The 18388-nt window shown below is 42.2% G+C and overlaps 1 protein-coding gene across 3 annotated transcripts in view; it reads left to right on the top strand.

Annotated features, from left to right (window-relative positions):
- The first annotated feature begins 234 nt into the window (after nt 1-234).
- The window catches only part of PID1 (phosphotyrosine interaction domain containing 1), a 160341-nt gene continuing 142187 nt past the window's right edge, over nt 235-18388 (top strand). Inside the window, exon 1 of one of the 3 annotated variants that reach the window (XM_061636865.1) lies at nt 235-440. Coding sequence is in view for 2 of the 3 variants with exons in the window: in XM_061636866.1 (XP_061492850.1) it covers nt 860-889 (30 nt within the window). In the remaining variant the exon portion in view is untranslated. Of the gene's footprint in view, nt 441-494; nt 890-18388 lie in introns of those variants that run through there. The other 2 variants (XM_061636866.1, XM_061636864.1) reach the window with 2 other exon arrangements.

The following is an 18388-nucleotide window of genomic DNA, read 5'->3' as shown; positions in this document are numbered from 1 at the left end:
CGAATAACGAAGGACCCGGATTTGAAAAATTGGTATAATAAACGACTATGTTGTCGCAGATCCAACCAAAGAAAGATTCCTCGCATCATTAAAACGAAACGTTGGGAAGAATCCCTCTCCGCCCTGCTTACCCCCCTCCCCCGTTTGTCCTGCAGCGTCTACTTGCAATACAAAAGGAGTAACACAAAAGCGTGCGTCCAAAGAGAGACCTCTCCGCCGCCTCGCACCTCTTGGAGATGGGCGGGCTGCGCCGCACGAGACCATCCCCAGCGCACGCCCCTCTCAGCAACCCCGTTTAGGTCTCCGCCTGCCTGGCAAGGCCGATCGCAGCCGCCGCGTGCCGCAGGTCCTCGAGCGTCACTCGCCATCGCCACCGCGTCGGGAGGCAGCAAAGCCAGTTAGACGCCCCGGAGTGCGGAGCGGCCTGCCTAGAGGAAAAGGTGGGCGGTGCTGAAGGAGAGAGGCTGGAGGGGGCGGGGCCGAGATGCGAGGGGGCGGGGTCTGGGGCCAGGCAGTGTCTGTAGCAGCTGCTGTCGCCGCTGCCGCCGCCGCGCTGAGGGGCCTCAGGCAGAGACTAGCGCAATAGGAAGACGGAACTCGCCTCGCGGAGGAAGCCGGCGTCCAGCTTGTCTTGGTTGCGACCCAAGTTCAGCCGCGGCTCTGCGGCGCGCAGGGCTCCGCTCTCACTTCCTCTCCTCAGCTGGGCGGCGCTCGCCCTTCGCCCCTGTTGCCCACTGGCTGCTCGCCCCGAGTTGACACACGCCGAGCAGATGTGAGCGAGCCTGGCCAGAGCTCTGCAGCCGCGCCACACAGCCCGCTCGTTAGCAGCAGTGTCCCGCCAGCTCCCAGCGGGAGAAATATGTGGCAGCCGGCAAGCGAGAGACTGCAGGTAAGGGAGGGAGCTGCCGCCGCCGCCCCCCGCAGTGGTGACGGCGGCCGCTCAAAGGAAGGAGGTGTGTGTGTGTTATCGCGTGATTGCAATATTTGTGGCGAACTGAGTAAGGGGGCAGCGAAAACAACCACAACTTGGCGCTCTTCTCCCTCCCTCCTTGCCTGATCCTGCCTGGCAGATCCCGCGCTCTCAACTTTCCTCCTTCCCCAGCAGTCGAATTCCACAATGGAGTGGACGGGACGGGGCTGGGCTGGCTGGGGAATCTTGACTCCAGATGTGCGCTTTCTGCAGAAGCCCCCAAACGCCGTCACCGCAGACGACTTGCAGATTGTGGGGCTGTTTCCGACGGTGGCCCTATGATCAACGTGACTGTCTAAAGTCCATTAGTTTAAATGGGTAGACTCTGAGTAGAACTTAGTTTACTACAACCCAGGGGTTTGGGAGGCAGATCTGTCTCTTCTGTTTGGCTCTAAACGGTACTTCCTTTGAGGGAGATGCGTAGAAATAACCCTTCGTGACTCTCGGTGTTCTTCCCAAATCCTTGCATTCCACGTCTAAACGGTTTTTTTAAATTAAAAAAATGGACTGTGTGTATGTCTGTGTCTGGGGAAGGTGGGGGACTGATGATCCAGAGCTTTCAATGACGGCTGCTTGCAAACGAGGAGTTGATGGGATCTGTTTTGGAATATAGACAAGTAGGCTGTTCTGGCTCAATCCCCCCCCCCCGTTGGCTGAATGTAGTGGGGGGTTTTTTTGTAGAGAAGCCATTAACAAAGATGAATTGAGGTCTCTCGTGTGTGTGTGTGTGTGTGTGTGTGTGCGCGCGCGTGTGTGCGCGCATCAGGAGGTGGGGATGGGGGAGCAGGGGTGTTCTTCCTGCAGGTTTCTCCTTCTTTCTTGCTCTGCCTTTCTCTTTTTTGCTCTAAAATATTCTCCAGATGGTCAGCCAGACAGACTGCCAGATAAATTTACAGAATCCCACAAACAAACTTTTTGGCAGGCCAAAGCTGCATTAAATCTCGGAGTAAACTTTGAAGAAATTCTGAAGTGGCAAAACAAAAACAGTCTTGAAGGCTGAATGGTTTTGAAGGTATGACAGGCAGAAAAATACACTTGTGCAGAACAATTATTTATAAGGCAAAGGCCAGAGGTTGGCAGGTATGGGTAGGAGACACATGCTGGTGTATTCTTGCAGCAAGTGTGATTTGTTTAAAGGTGGTGGTGCGAGTTTGGAGGACAGAATACACCAGTCTTCATGATGCTGAGTTGATGAGGGGACTAATTTCTGAAAGTTGTTTCTACATTTTTACCATGATTCATCCAACCTAGTTGATAAGGGCATCTTGACTTCTTTCTGAAGATACTTGGGAACAAAAGCCTATTGTGTCCCTCTGAAGATCCTGTCCTGGTAGCTGCAGTAATTCTTCAGTGTGCTTTTTTAATTTTTTGGCCTGGAGTATTGCTGTTACAGAATACATAATAATTAAAATCCTATTGAAGTTGTTCAGGTGCAGCATGCTTTACTTAAGATAGTGTGTATGGGCTTCAAAGCACATGACCATTCACATTTTAGAATTGTTCTGGTTTTTGTTCTACATTGTGATATTTCCACACTAGAAAGATCAGCTTCTTGTTCAGTGACTATTTGGCTATAACAACATTGGCTTTAGCTTTTTACATTGTCATTTTAGCAGTGTTGTTTTCTGCAATTGGGCTGTTATGTAAAAATTCTGGCACACTAAATACATGAGCAATACTTCAGCAGATTTTTGTAAAAGAAGTTCATCTTCTACTATTATGAAACTCACTCTTAAAATAAGATTTTGACTTCAGTTCTCCCAGATGAAGTCCGCAAATCATTTATTTCAGCATGTAATTTTCTGGGGTAGGTAATGTGTATAGTTCTTGGCCTGGCACCAAGATCTTAAAATGTAGAGATAAATATGCCTGTTTATTTTGCTATGTTGTGCAACATACTGTATTTGTGTTTTAAACTCTTCTAGATAAGTGCCATGGTTCAAACTGAAAAATACTGATGTTCAGTAATAGTTTTGATTATTCCCTTTTAAAATAGGTGTTCTCTGAATCTTTGTGACAGTTTATGTCCCCAAAACATCTTGAAACTAGCTATAAATTGCAATTTTATGTTTGTAGCACAAGAGTAATAGAGATGACCTCTCATACTATCTATCTAGGTAGAATCAAAGTCCATTTTGAATGCTTCAGCAAAGCCTGTTCCTTTGATTCTTTGATGTTAAGAGAGAAAAACTTGAGTAAAAGATAATGGCTACATTTATTTCAGTTGCCCCAACATCAGGAAAGAGGAGACGATGAAGTAGAGTTCTTAAATGCATACGATATATACAGTTGCTGGTTTTTTTATTGGCTGGGATATTGGATTATTGGGGTGTGTCTTGTAACTTTTAATTTCTTACTGAGGATTTTGCATAGCTACTGCAACTAGATTTGTATGCACATGTGCCTTGAAAACATAGGTCTTAGGAATGGGTCATTATATTAATGCTGTTCTATGCAATGGCAGCTGAGCATGATGTGTAATGCAACAGCATTTTTGTAAAGGATCAGTTTGTCACCTGACCTTGGTAGTGCTAACCAGCTTTCTCCACAGCATTGGAGCAGCAGTTCATTTCGTGTCTACATCAGTGTTCCTTGAAGCCTTGGTGTTCTGCTTAGTATAGATGGCCATAACACTGCCACCTTGACTGGGAGTGGGCTGGGGTCTCTGACCCTTTTTGGAGTGTACTTAGCAAGAAATGTGGTGGAAAGGAGCATCAGCTCTCTGTAGTGAGGGCTTCAGAGCATACTCATGTCTCCCATTGCTTATGGGAACTCTGGGGATTGTAGTTTTCTATTTGTCTTGGCCTGTGAGCTAGGAGAAATTGAAAAAAATCTTCCCAGGTTTCATGTTGACAGTGTAGGAACACATGAAAAAACCTCTCAACTGCAGTTTTGCCTCCTCCTTACCACTACTTGATAAATCAGAAATTGAACACAGGAAGCCTTGGCCCATCTAGTGAAGTATTGCCTGCTGTGACTGGAAGCAGCTTTCCAGGGTTTCAAATGGTGACTCTCCCAGTCTGACCTGAAGATGCCTGGGATTGAACCTGGGTCCTTCTGCATGTAAAACAGAAGTTCTACCACAGAGCTAAAGCCAAAGGTGGGGCATCGTTTCACGTGAGAGAACTGGTGTTGACTCATTGTGAGCAAATGTGAAATTCAGAGGAGAGTTCGGCTTGGCTCATAATGGTCCAGAGATTTGCAAATTAAGGAAGGAAGCTTCTCTTGCACAATTTTTCTTCATCCCTGTTGCTGAGTTAGGATTAAAGTCAGTGGTTGCCACATCCACTTTATTCTAATTTCCATCACAGTGGCCTAATGCACCTAGTGCCAAGACATAATTGTATTACCAATATTTTGTGCTGCCAACATAAGATTAAGGTAGCTAGCTACTTAACTAGAATCCAGTTTTTCCCAGAAGGCTAATGATGAGAGGGCTTGTGCCCTTATCCTGTGGAGAAACCTTCAACAGGTGTTCAGATAATCCAGGAAATCATTATCCTAACATGTTTGGATATGAAACCAAAAACTATGGGGTTGTATCCAATGTTGCATGGGCATAAGAGAGCTTGCACAACCAATCTTTCCCTTTCCTTTGTCCAACAAAGGTGGAATCAACTTTTACTGTGGAAATTTGGAAAACTTGATAAAAGCAGTCAGAATGAGAGACCAACCCAAATTTTGGAAACTGGTTGCCAGAGGATGCCAGTCTGTTACTGCAAACGTGGATTTTTATATCTCTCCTATGGCGTGGGAAGCTCACTTTAGGTCGATTTTCTCCAAGCCTGCTTTCAAAGACTGTATAGATGAGGAGACAAATCAATTGGAATTGCTTCCCGAATGGCCCCCAGTGTCAGTCTCGGAAATTGTGTCGCTTATCGATAAACTTAAATTGGGTAAGGCCCCAGGAAGCGACAACGTGCCTCCAGAACTCCTCAAGGATAATGTGGACTGGTGGGCACTGCTTTTGGCAGCCCTCTTTACACACATTGATCGAACTGCTTATATCCATGATGACTGGAGACTGGCCATTGTAATTCCCATATTTAAGAAGGGGAAACGATCAGACCCCGCTAATTATCGTCCAGTCAGCCTGCCAAGTATTATTAGCAAGCTTTAAGCTTCCCACCTACTTGACAAATTTCGGGACTGGCTTGAAGCTGATAAGATCCTAGCAGAGGAACAAGCTGGTTTCAGGGCGGGTCGCTCCACCCTTGACCAGGGGCTGGTATTGCAACATCTCATGGAAAAGTACATGTCCCCCTCTGGTGAATCTTTGTATGAGGCGTTTATTGACTTTAAATCCGCATTCGACCTGATCCCGAGGGACCGGCTATGGGAAAAACTGAGGGAGTATAAGATAGACAGGCTATTACTTGCCTTGATTCAGAACCTGTATGGGAACACCTCTTTAAAAGTTAGATGCAATCAAGCGGGCCAGTTATCAGCTTCTATTCCAACACATAATGGTGTTAAGCAGGGGTGTGTCCTTGCACCATCGCTGTTTAATTGTTATATTAATCCCCTAATTAAACATCTTGCCACGGAAAATGCCCACCCTCCCATGCTAGCGGGTAGATCATTGTCGTCTGTTTTGTATGCTGACGATGCTGTCCTACTGTCTTTAACTTGTGTGGGTTTGCGTCGTCTTCTAAAAGTGCTTGGCTCTTTTTGTGAGACAGAACATCTTATAATTAATCATGACAAGTCTAAGATCGTAATATTTACCGGTAAAAGAACTAAACATCGTTGGTGGCTGAATAACCATCCGATTGAACAAGTTCCATTTTATAGATATCTGGGGATTATTTTCCATTCATCGGGTTCCTGGGCATATCATTTAAGAAATGCTGGTGAAAGTGCACAGAGAAGCACTAGGGCACTTCTCTCGTTCTTTTTCTCCAAAGGGGGTCAATATACCCCTTCAGCAATGCTGGTTTTTAACGCCAGAGTAATTCCCCAACTCTTATATGGAACACAGTTATGCCCTCAAGGCAACTATGCCCCTCTGGAACGTGTTCAATCAAAATTCATTAGGAGCATTTTAGGCCTGCCCAGCTGCGTACCAAATGTTGCATTATGCTGAGAGGTAGACACCCTGGTGGTCGAGACCAGGGCGTGGGCTTATAGGATAAATTTGTAGCTTAAGCTGATTTTTGCCCCCCTGGGTCTTGCCCCATTAATCCTTACCGACCTTTTTCAATCTAGATGGAAACATATGGTGACCTCTAAGTTGTTGTCCTGAGGCTTCTCCCAGTCAGCTATATTACAGCTGGGATATTTCAAAGCCAAAGAACTCACCATGCAACGTATTAGGGACATAGAACTTCAGTTTAATATGAGTCAGTTGTCAGCATTTCCCTATATTAGGCCCAGCGCAAAGGTGCCTGCACTTGCGACTTACTTAACTACTTTGAGTCTTCCCAAGTACAGAAAGGCATTTTCCCGGGCCAGATTTAATGCTCTTCCCTCAGCTGTACTTGATGGGAGGTATAAGAAAGTGCCCTATGCAGACAGGCACTGTATCTGTGACTCCGGAGCGGTGGAAGGGGTGGAGCACGTTATGTTACATTGTCACTTTTATTCTGATCTTCGCACTCTGTTCATCTATCCCTGCCTTCTTAAAAGGATCAGAACTTTTGAAGAAAATGAAGTTCATGTTTTACTTGAAGATTGAGATCCATTCATCACGGATATGGTTGCGAAATTCTGTGTTGCGGCCATGGCTCGCAGAAAGAGCTTGGTCCAATCATCTTAACTTTTATTTCAATTATTTTATCACCTGGTATCAGGCTTGGGTAAAATGTATTTTATATGTCTGTATTTATATTTGTGTCAAAACTGCTGGTCTTGGACCGAATTAAATAAATTCATTCATTCATTCTTTACTATATATGTACTTGCTTTATTATACAGCCATGAGAGTGGTTGTATATTATAGCCAGTGTGGATTTTTCACATCCCGCAATGTTAAATTGAAAATACCCCCCATGCCATTCTGATGCTTCCCATAAGTTCATTTCAAAACAAAACCTTACAAAACTTACAGTCCTGAACTCAGCAACGCTTGCTTAACAACCCTCTAAGTTTTCATGGTTATATACAAAACAGAGAGAATTGAGAGTTCAAAGTGTAAAAGGAGAAAAAAAACCCAGCCCCCTTTTGGACTTTTTTCTGTCAGAGTTCTCATAATCTGTTGAAATTCATTAAAAATCAGCCATGTTAACAGAGTATCTGCAATCTTATTACTGACCTTGCCACATACTCTGACCTTCATCTTCTGCAGTTTAAAAGTTAAAAAAATGTCTGGCTGATTTTTAATTAATTTAATAAATTTAGCATTGAACTGAATGATAGTGTCGGGCATGCTCAGTAAGAACCAATTGTCAGTGTTCTAAAAGCTAGCCTCACAGCTGCTGGGCTTGCCTAATCAGGGGGCCACACCCATATCAGACTTTGATTTTACACGAGACAGTCATGGGTTCCCCTAAAGAATCCTGGGAAGTGTAGTTTGTGAAGGGGGCTGAGAGGAGACTCCTATTCAACTGACAGAGCTCCAGTGGCCAGAGTGCTTTAACAGTCAGCCACTCTGATTGAAGCTCAGTGAGGGGAACAGGACGTCTCCTAGCAACTCTCAGCACCCTTCACTAACTACACTTCCCAGGATTCTTTGAGAGAAGCCATGACTGTCCAAAGTGAGATAAAGGTCTGGTGTGCATGTGGCCAGGGACAGGTTTGGTTTAATTTTGGGTGGGAGGCTACATGTGCCTGCTGTAGAAGAAAACGGTGGGGGAAACGCTGAAAAGCAATGATACTGTTCACAATGTTTTCCTTTTGAAAAGGAAAGGGGCTTCCCCTCTGCCCAGTGTCCACCCACCCAATCTCCTCCCCTCCTCTTTCCTATAGGAAATCATTTTCTTTTGTTTCTATTTCTGTGAATATGTGACGTACAGCAACACTAAAAACACTCCAAAAATAATTGTGGAATAATAGCACTGACTATTCTGCAGAATATTCTCCAGTGGACATCAGGGGTGTCTCAATTTGCACAAGATAGAACAGTGGGAGGTAAAATATATTCTATCAAAATTCTAGGTGTGCTCTATGTTTTTAATTGACTGTGCCTACCTTGGCTTAAATGAAGTGATTTAAACATAGCAGGCTGAAAACATGCGTCCTCTTTTTTCCAACAGCTAGAGTCATTGCTGAAGTAGCAACATATTGTAATCAGTCTCATTTTACATCAAACTGCAGTTTCAGATTCAACTGTTAATGCACCCATAATAGAAATAGAGCATAACCTCCAATTGGAAACACAAAAGGCTGTCTTCACCAACATATGACATTGACCAATAAAAAGGCTTTGAAATTAATAAAAATAAATTTGACACAGATTTCTAGGATGAATAATGAGGGAAATAAAATTTTCTAGTTTAGATTCTCTGTAGAAACATGAGTAACACAGGAGAGAAGCAAAGTAAGAAGAACACCAACAAACATGCAAGAATATAATTCTCCATCTTTGGAGATGGCAGGTGTTGCCACCACTCCTCATATGCTCAGAGGCACATGTTACCAAATATTTGCAAGCTACACAGCAAGTGGATTAGACTGTGAAAGACCAACCCAAATTGTGTTTGCATTTTGACAAATTTGTAGGGCAGTCCAATATCTCAGACAGGAGGTCAGGTCTCCTGCTCCCCTGGTGCATTCACTATAGCTGCACAATTTCCCTGCTTTTTAAAGTTTGATAGAAATATCTGTGGGCTTTAGGTGCGTTCTTAAACCACAAGGTTTTTTGCTTATTAGTGAATATTGAATTAGGCCATTGGTCTGTGTAGTGCAGGGATGGGGAACCTGAGGCCTGAGGGCCAAATGCGGCCTTCCAGCCCTCTCTGTCTGGTCTTTGGGACTCTCCACAAGCCACACCCCTTCCTAGCCACACTCTTTCTCTCCAAGCCATCACCCCTCCCTGTCCCTTCTCTGCACCCTCCTTGAGTGCTTTTGCCTGTCTAGAATATGTCTTTGAACTCTGAGAATGCTTCTTGCTTGCCTAGATGGAGGATGGAGTGGGTAGTACAAGTAAATTAACATATGCTGCTCCACGCACTTGTGCTCCTTGCTCCGCCCACCACGAACATGTGACCCTGAGAGGGTTTCCTAGAAGGGAATGTAGTGCAATATTGTTTATTCCAGCCTTTGCCAACTTGGTGCCTTCCAGTTGTTTTGGATTCCAACTCCCTGAGAAGGAGTTGTGGTCCCAAACATTTAGAGGGCACTAGGTTGGTGAGGACTGGCCTGATTTGACCGGGAGTGGCCTCCAAGGCCTCAGGCAAAGTTCTTCTAACCCCCCTCAGCCCTGCTCCCTTTAAGTGGAGATGGCAGATATTAAACTTGGAAACTTAAAACGATCGAAAGCACAGACCACAAGCCATTCACTACAATCATTTCACTGTGTACCAAAATGAGAACTCTTGATCTGAATGAGTATCCACGAACCGTTAAAATCAGCTAAATTGGTTCAGTTCTTTCGATCCTGTCTCATCTGAAGATGACAAAACACAAAAAAGTATATTTTAAGGATTTTGTTTGCCAATAGAAAAGAAAGGTTCTTGTAGAGCGTGAAAATTGTCAAATGCTTCAGCAGACCCTATCCATAGCTAGTGTATGTAATTTAAAGCCTACTGTTCTGAGTTGGCAGAGGTCCCCCCTGCCTTTCATGTACTTCATATTTTAAGATAATAAATATACATGGGAACATGATACCTACAGAAACCAAGGCAAAACAAAGCTTGCTGTGCGCTTACACTATATCAACTTCATAAAGTTTCTAAAATAAATACCTAGAAAGAAATATCTGAACATATTAAACATCGGTATTGGTCTCTGGCAGATATTGTGCCTTGGAGGTTTTATTATTTCTGCAGCTGGAACTGAGGGATTAATTTCAAAGAAGGGAGCAGAACTTTCAGAGACTTGAACTGATGTAATTTAGCTAAGTCTGATTTGGTCTCTCTGAATTTTAATGTTTTCAGTTAACTGATCATCTCTGTCCTATTTTCAGACAAATTTTTCTCATTCTAGTAACATAATAGCCTATGGACCTCAGATGGTACAGATGTTAGGGCCAAAGTATACTTGATGATAGCAAACCAGTCTGCCCCAGTCATGTTCAAAGTGTGCGTTGTAGATCAGATTTTCAGAATAAAAGGGGCATGTGGCTGTCATTCTAACTGCCCCCTCCCCACTTGTCTGCAGTTTACACCCAAATGCTTTTTTTCTCAGCCAAGCTCTGATACAGGAAGTGAGTTTGACCAAGAGAAAAGTGATGGGGGGGTGTTGGAGGGGGAAAAGAAGTGATGGGGAGGTACCCTCTTTTGCCTTATCATCCTAGCCATTTTATTAAAAAAACTGGATCTCTAGATATCTGCTAAGGGTCAAGATAGTAGGTTTTACTGATTGTGGCTGCTTTCAGACATGGGGCTTATGGTGTTAGTTTAAGGGATTAAAATGATAGCTCTTTGGTCTTGATTTCTAAAATTCCTTTCACACTGCAGTACCTGTTGCGTTAAGGAATGGTAGCTTTTTCAGCTGATATGCCAGCATTTCACACAAATGTCTTTCACACGGCTGCAATGAACAATGTCTTGTTTTTGTCCCTCACCCGTTATACACATATACACTGTTGTTATGTGCCTTCAAGTCGATTATGACTTATGGCGACCCTATGATCAGCGACCTCCAATAGCATCTGTCGTGAACCACCCTGTTCAGATCTTGTAAGTTCAGGTCTGTGGCTTCCTTGATGGAATCAATCTCTTGTTTGGTCTTCCTCATTTTCTACTCCCTTCTGTTTTTCACAGCATTATTGTCTTTTCTAGTGAATCATGTCTTCTCATGATGTGTCCAAAGTAGGATAACCTCAGTTTCATCATTTTAGCTTCTAGTGAGAGTTCTGGTTTAATTTGTTCTAACACCCAATTATTTGTCTTTTTCGTGTCCATGGTATGCACAAAGCTCTCCTCCAACACCACATTTCAAATGAGGTGATTTTTCTCTTATCTGCTTTTTTCACTGTTCAACTTTCACATCCATACATAGAGATCAGGAATACCATGGTCTGAATGATCCTGACTTTAGTGTTCAGTGATACATCTTTGCATTTGAGGACCTTTTCTAGTTCTCTCACAGCTGCCCTCCCCAGTCCTAGCCTTCTTCTGATTTTTTTTACTGTTGTCTCCGTTTTGGTTAATGATTGTACTGATAATTGTATTGATAATCCTTGACAAGTTCAATGTCCTCATTGTCAACTTTAAAGTTACATTACACTGTAGTTCCCCACTATGCAGGAGGTCTTAAGATCTCATATTATCGCCATGCAGCCCCTCTCCTTTTAGCGTCTGACACAGGGTGTGTGTGGAAAATGCTGCTGCTACCCATGCCTATGCTGGAATGCCAGTACAATTTTTGGCCAGCAAAAAAATACCTGCACACCTAAAGGGTGGGTATGCGCTGCATGCTGGGATGCCTGTCACTTTAGCAGCTGCAGCTAGCAAAAAGCTCCCACAATTTTCTGGGTTCCCAAGTTTGCAAATGCATTACCTCTGGTATCATTTAGCACAAAAATTAGTACTAGACTAGCACTATATTCCACAAGATTTCCAGAACCAGCTTGTATATTATGTGAAAGATCAAATATAATGCACAAATTACCAGGTAAAAAATCGTTGGAATAACAGAATAAAATGCAGTGTGAAAGCAGCCTGTGTTGAACGTGTTTGAAATAATAATAGTGAAATTCTTTCAATTAAGAGCTTACGATGAAAGCGGGAGGCACTTTAGTTTATGCATCATGCGTAGTCCTGTTGGAATCTGCAAATGTTAATGGGCACAGTCCTGATAAAGCTCGGCATATCCTATTCCCATCGAAATGAATGGGATGTAAGAATACAGGTAAACATGTTTAATGCCGTTGATTCCAGTGCTTCTCTGGTACACTTAAGCTTTATTTGGAACCAGCCTATTGATAACTGACAAAGAAATGCAAGTGGTGAGGTCTGTGTGAATAAACTTTCCCCCTCTGACATTCACCCTTTGTTCTGCTTTGTGGAAAGCTCACCTGAGTCCATCCATTTGAAAAAGGATGTTTGTGTTGTAGTATGGAAGAATGTTCAAGTTGGAAAAGTCTCTAATGGAAGTCTCGCTGCATTTATGTACCGGTAAGTGCACATGTGTGTATAACCTAGCACTCTGCATTGAAGTCAACAGGAATACCAGCTGAACAATGAGATGGATACAAGACAATAAACTCTTTATAAATTATTTATAGAACTGGTTGGGATATGCATATGCATCACTTTATTGCTTACAGATATCTCAAACAGTCATATTGTCCAGTGTCAACACAACTGCAACATTTTTCTGTCAATTCAGTTTTCTCATTCAGGTGTCAGTCATTGCAGTAGTGAAAGCAAATGATGTGTGAACATGTGTGGAACGTGCCCTTTCAGTTTCCTATAGCTTGGGATGCTATAATGACTGGGCAACTATGCTATCTGAGGGTACACCTACATTGAATCTTGTGTTGGCATCAGGGCACAAACTATGTGGTGGCTCTGTAATAGAAGATATGGAGTGAGGTATTATGAGGAACCACAAGTTCATTTTACACTGTGTAGCCAGCTGTGATCTTGGCAGCTAGGTAGTTGCTAGTCCCACAAGGAGTGGTTGTGTTTGCAGTGCTCTGTTAGAGTGGTAGTGTTAAAATGGACAGAAGTGCTGTAGTCTTCATCGGAACATAGTAAATATTGCACTAGAACTAATTAGTTGGTGGTATATGCATATTTTTTAATCTGGCACTTAGTTTGGAAGGAGAAAACGTTTTGCTAGAGTAAAAGTATAGAACAGGTGACAAAAACAATATATTGAAAAGTATATTGATTGCTGTATAAAATGTTAGAAAGATGTTAGGCTGTTGTAGCTCAGAGAAGGGCTTCCCATCATCAGGAGGGAAGCGGTGACGACGTAAATGCTTTTTCAGCCCTGGCTGACTGCTACAGGGTGGCCTCAGATGCTTGGTCTGGAATGGCAGATGGATACTAGGTGGCCACACTTTTTTATTTTGGATAAAATTAATAGAAGTATTATATTTGATATCACTGCTTGAGAGTTTTCCCTATTTGATTGAGTTTAGACTCATTTGAACCTCAGGTGTCTCAAATGATGATTTTGAGACATAGAATATTTTTGTAATCTCAGATCCCTTGTGGTGTTTGTGCATGACTGTTTAAAGTGAAGAATTCCTTCCTCCAAACTTGTATTTTCATGCAGGCATCTCTCATTCATTAATTTCCTATTAAGAGAAGTACTAAAATGATGTGCGTAGGCCTATTAGACGATATCATATTAATACTGATAGTGTGAGTGTTTTGATAGAGAGACACATGCAGTAATGTTCATTCTTAGGAAATACCAGTAGCTTTGTTCTTAATCTTGAACTCTGTCATGTGCAAATCAGCTAGTTTATTTGCGGCAGTGTGTGACTTGAAGTGTATTCTACATTTATGGTATGTTGTTAGCACCATGAAGTAATCACTGAATTGGCTGAGAAAATACTACCTTTCTTTCTTGTGGTTCAAACATAAGATTTAGGGGAAAAAATGAGGGGAAATGAAGTAATTTTACAATTTTTTTAATAGATTTTACATTATCAATTCCTTTAGATCTCAAAACCCGAGTTTTAAAATGTATAGCCCTGTCTGTGCCAGAGGCCTGAAACAGGTACTGTTTCACTGCTCTGGATAATTCTAATGCTTGTAACTCACAGAACTGCTGTGGGGTTGCTTGAGCGTGAGAGGCGGCCAACCTCCAGCCACCCTGGCACTGAACTCAGGGGACTTGCTACTGTCTAATCTCTTTATTTAAAACCAACCGCAAAGGGTTCTGTAATACCATTCTGAGTAGCATGTAGGTACTACATATAGAAGCTTGCAATAGAAGTACGTGCAATAAAACTAGATTACAGTAAATGTTAGGTTCATTTTCATGGCTTTTGGAACAGATGGCTCTGTGTTCAAAGCTAGCAGATGTTAGAGTTGTATCTGTTATTGTCATGACAGCTTAGTGATGAGTTGTTGACGTACTTGCCAGAAATGCCATTTTTTTGTCTTGGAGAATTAACTTTCTTACTAAACTGCGTTTTCTAAGTTTTTTAGCTCCGCATTACATTTGCTTATAAATAAGAAATAATTTACTAATCTCAGATAAAATGGGATTTGCATGATATAATCCTTTATTTACTGCAAAACTGTAAATTGACTTCAAGAAGATTATTCTAGAGTTACTTATCAGATCTATTCAGTCATGGCAAAACTGTCATCTGAAATCAATTAACTGCATACTAATGTTCAGATTTTACTCATTCAATGCAAATTCATCAGTATTTGAGAAACCTGTTTTAGGCATATATAAAATTTGCTTCTGGCATTTCCTGTGCATAGACAGTTCATGTTGTTACATTCGTTTTATTTATTTTAAAATATTTATAGACCGTTAAAGACACATTATAATAAATTAGAATACAACTATAAATTCTAAAGGTAGCAAATCTTTAAAAAGCCCATTCAGACTCTCATTTCATTTCACTTTCTGGCAAGATCCACAGCTAAGTTTATAACTGTGGGTGAGAAGGCATGAAAGTTATGCACCCTATTTCTAATATCCCTATTACCAATCTAGTTTGCTTATTTCAAAGAACAGTAAATATAAGTAACCAAAGCCTCTAGTGCCATTTCTGTTAACAAGAAAGTCTCTTCTCTGCTAAGACTATTGACACCTTAAAACAAACCAACAAATTATGGGTTGGTTTCAGAAGTCTTCTCCTTTCAATGGTAGAATTCTTAACAGCTTACTATTGTGGCATATGAGCTTTCATTGATGAGAAACCATCCATTAGATGTTACCTGACAGGGAGAATTAAATAGGTGCTCTGTCGTTGTCACGATGCTACTCTGATGGGGAAAAGCAGTGCCTCTTGGTTACCTAACCAGCTCTTAAAAGTACAGGCACCTCTTCTGGAAAGGTGGTGGCATCCCTTCAACTTGGTCATAATTTGCCTTGTTTTCTGGTTCCATCCGTAATCTTAAATTTGTGGTGATCACCACATCTTGTGGTAGCAAATTCCACAATTTAACTATGCACTGTGTGAAAAAGTGCTTCCTTCTGTCTGTCCTGAATATTTGACCATTTAGCTTTATTGGGGGACTGTAGATTCTAGTATTAGGAGAGTGGGAGAAAAATCTCCTCTGTATCCACTTTCTTCACACCATGCCTGGGATTATATACCCAGGACTGGTCCTGTCATTAGGTGGAATGAAGGAACCCCCTTGGGGGGCAGATGCTGCAAGACAGGGAGCAACAGCAGAAGTTGTCTGGAAGAAAGAACTATGTATGTTACATGGCCTCCCCTGCCCCCTCCAAGCTAACCTGTGCCCTCAGGTATGGTGGAGGATGTTGTCCAGTTGGCAGTGTTGTAGTAAGATTCAACTACCAGTTTAGTGGACAGTTCAGTAGAACTGGGGGCAGGAGGAGTTCTTGGCCTTTAATTTAGGTAACAAAACATCTTGAGTTGGCCCGATATACCACTCAGTCACATCACCTTTTTTCTAAATGAAGACATTCCAAATGTTATAGCCTCTCTAGTTGCTTCAGCTCCCTGATCATTTTGTTTGATTTTCCCTGCACCTTTTCAAGCTCTACAGTGACCAGAACAATAAAAGTATTCCAAATGAGGTTGCACCATAGATGTGTGAAAATGCATTGCAATATTGGCAATTTTATTTTCAATCCTTTTCTTATTGATCCCTAACATGGAATGTACCTTTGTCACTGATATTGCAGTGAAAATGTAAGTGTTGCTACAATTCCCAGTTAAAAGGTGAAAGCAAATAATTTGTGTGTGTGGGAATGGAATGTGATGTAAGGGAAGCCTATTCCTCATGTTTAACTACTTTAGAAAGTTCAGAGGGCTTGATTTCCTAGACTGGCCTTGCTATTTGAGTTAGTATTGGTTAGGAAACTTGAAAACAAAGACCTGTGAATTCAGAGCAACTTATTTGGCACCACTTAGGTTAGAGCAATTCCCTTTTTCTTACTTGTCTATATTTTGCAGAAAATGAATAGCTCTGGAAATGTGCTAATTTTGGGAAGTATTGTATGTCCAAAGAAAAGGAAAGTTGTTGGGTCCTTTGTAGAAAAGATCTTAAGAGATTGATTTACAGCATACTATCTTATGAAATTAACAGTTCATCTAATGATTTGAATCAATAGTTTCTTTGAAAGCAACTAATTAAAGGTCTGAATAATGTATTGTCTAAGGCTGCAGTCTTTTTGTGCTTACATGGGAGTAGATTTTCGGAGTAGTAGACATGCAGAGGATTGGACAGTGTAGCAGTTTCATATTTTGCTTTGTTCATTTGTCTGTCAGAACATTTTGAAACCATAGGAGCCACTTGGTTGCAGTTATTGTCTATTTTTTTAGAGTTGCCCCAGTGCATGGTGAAAGGAAGAGGAGCTGTGAAACAAGGCTCTGTGCTTTTGTACAAAGGTAAAATGTTGATTTCGTTCTGGCTAGCCTCTGTGTTTTAAAGAGCCAACTCACAAATTCACAGTTATCTTTCATTCCAAAAGAGTAGCCAATTAGTTTCGGGCAGCAAATACAACAAAATCCTAACACCCTAAAAAAATGTAAATGTACTGCCTTCAAGTCGATTCTCCCAGGTCGTAGTCCAACTCCTTAACCACTACACCACACTGGCTCTCTAAAGACTAGCTAATTTATCCCTTGAATTTTTGTATGCAAGAACCTCCTTCATTAGATGCATGGATAAGACCCATTGTAGCTCAAAGTCCTTTTCCTTCTGTTGTCCCCAGTGCCAACTTTGGTCATCTTTTTGGACCCTACGTTGAATTTCCAATTCCACAAAAAGTGAGCCTTGTCACAAGGGCTCCTACTGGGAGGAAGGGTGGGATATAAATAAAATAAAATAAATAAGGAGAAACTGGGCCTTCCAAGGCTTCGGAATTAACTCTTCCCTGAGAGCTGCAGCTCTCCCTCTATATTGGCTTTCAGGAGGTGGTGCAAAGTGCATCTCTTCTATTTAACCTTTAGTTCTGCCAGCTAAGTTTTATTTTCTTTTTTTGGTGCTATTCCTTCTGGGCTTTTTTCCTTAGGTTTGTTCAGGTTTTTTTATTGTATGTTGCCTTGAGTACTAAAAAGGCAGCTCACAAATGGTTTGGATTATGATAATGGATTAGACAGTTGAGTGAAGATTATACATGGAACTAACTGACCTCTGTCTAATTCTTGAATTATCTTCCATAAGCTCTTTAAATAGATTTGATAGTGGATCATCCCTCCTGTGGGCTTTTTCTCTAGTAATCTTACACAGATTTTATCTTCCACCTAGAATTTGATTAAGAGCCAGTGTGGTGTAGTGGTTAGAGTGTTGGACTACGACCTGGGAGACCAGGGTTCGAATGCCCACACAGCCATGAAGCTCACTGGGTGACCTTGGGCCAGTCACTGCCTCTCAGCTTCAGAGGGAGGCAATGGTAAACCCCCTCTGAACACCACTTACCATGAAAACCCTATTCATAGGGTTGCCATAAGTCGTGATTAACTTGAAAGCAGGCCAACAACAACAAAGAATTTGATTATGCTCAAACTGAATTCCCTTTAGCACTTATCAACCTACTTCAGAATAACTATGAATGTTTAAGGGCACAATCCAACTTGCATTTATGCCAGGCTGAGAAGAGTTGGATGCGGCGGATCTCCAGCTGAGCCAGCTGGGTCCCAGCTCAGCCGGTCTATGCCAGTATAAGTCCCTCAGCTTGGCTGAACTGGGACCCAGCTGGCTCAGCCAAGACCAGCACAAGTGGAGCCGGCATAAGCCAGCGTAACGCCTGAAAAAGGGGTGTGTTGGAGCATTTCAGGGGACAGGCCAAGGTGAGGGGAGTTAGGCCACATCCAACTCGTATTCAGAGCACTCCTGCAGGTCCCAATCCAGGCAAAAGTTATACCGGGAAAAAGACTTTACTTTCTGGTTCCTGCATGCAACTCCTGGTTGAGCTGGTTTTCAACCAACCTAGAGGCTTCTGAATGGCAATTGGATGTGGTAGAACTTTACGCCAGCTTCTCTTGCTCCAGCACAACTTATGACGGCTTCCCTGGAGTTGGATTGCTCTGTCTGTAATAACTAGTTGACAGTGTATGCTTGGCATGGTTATACCTCTCTCATCTTCATAAATGTGGTCCTTGCAATCTTAGTTCTGCATGTGAGGAAAAGAACAAGAATTGAGTAACTATTAAAATCCTTATTGTACTTGCGATAAACTCATTACAGAACTGTGGATTGT

This window comes from Rhineura floridana, chromosome 7, assembly GCF_030035675.1.
Source record: "Rhineura floridana isolate rRhiFlo1 chromosome 7, rRhiFlo1.hap2, whole genome shotgun sequence".
NCBI lineage: Eukaryota > Metazoa > Chordata > Lepidosauria > Squamata > Rhineuridae > Rhineura > Rhineura floridana.
Note: the sequence above shows the minus strand (reverse complement) of the source record. Positions and strands in the feature narration are given on the sequence as shown.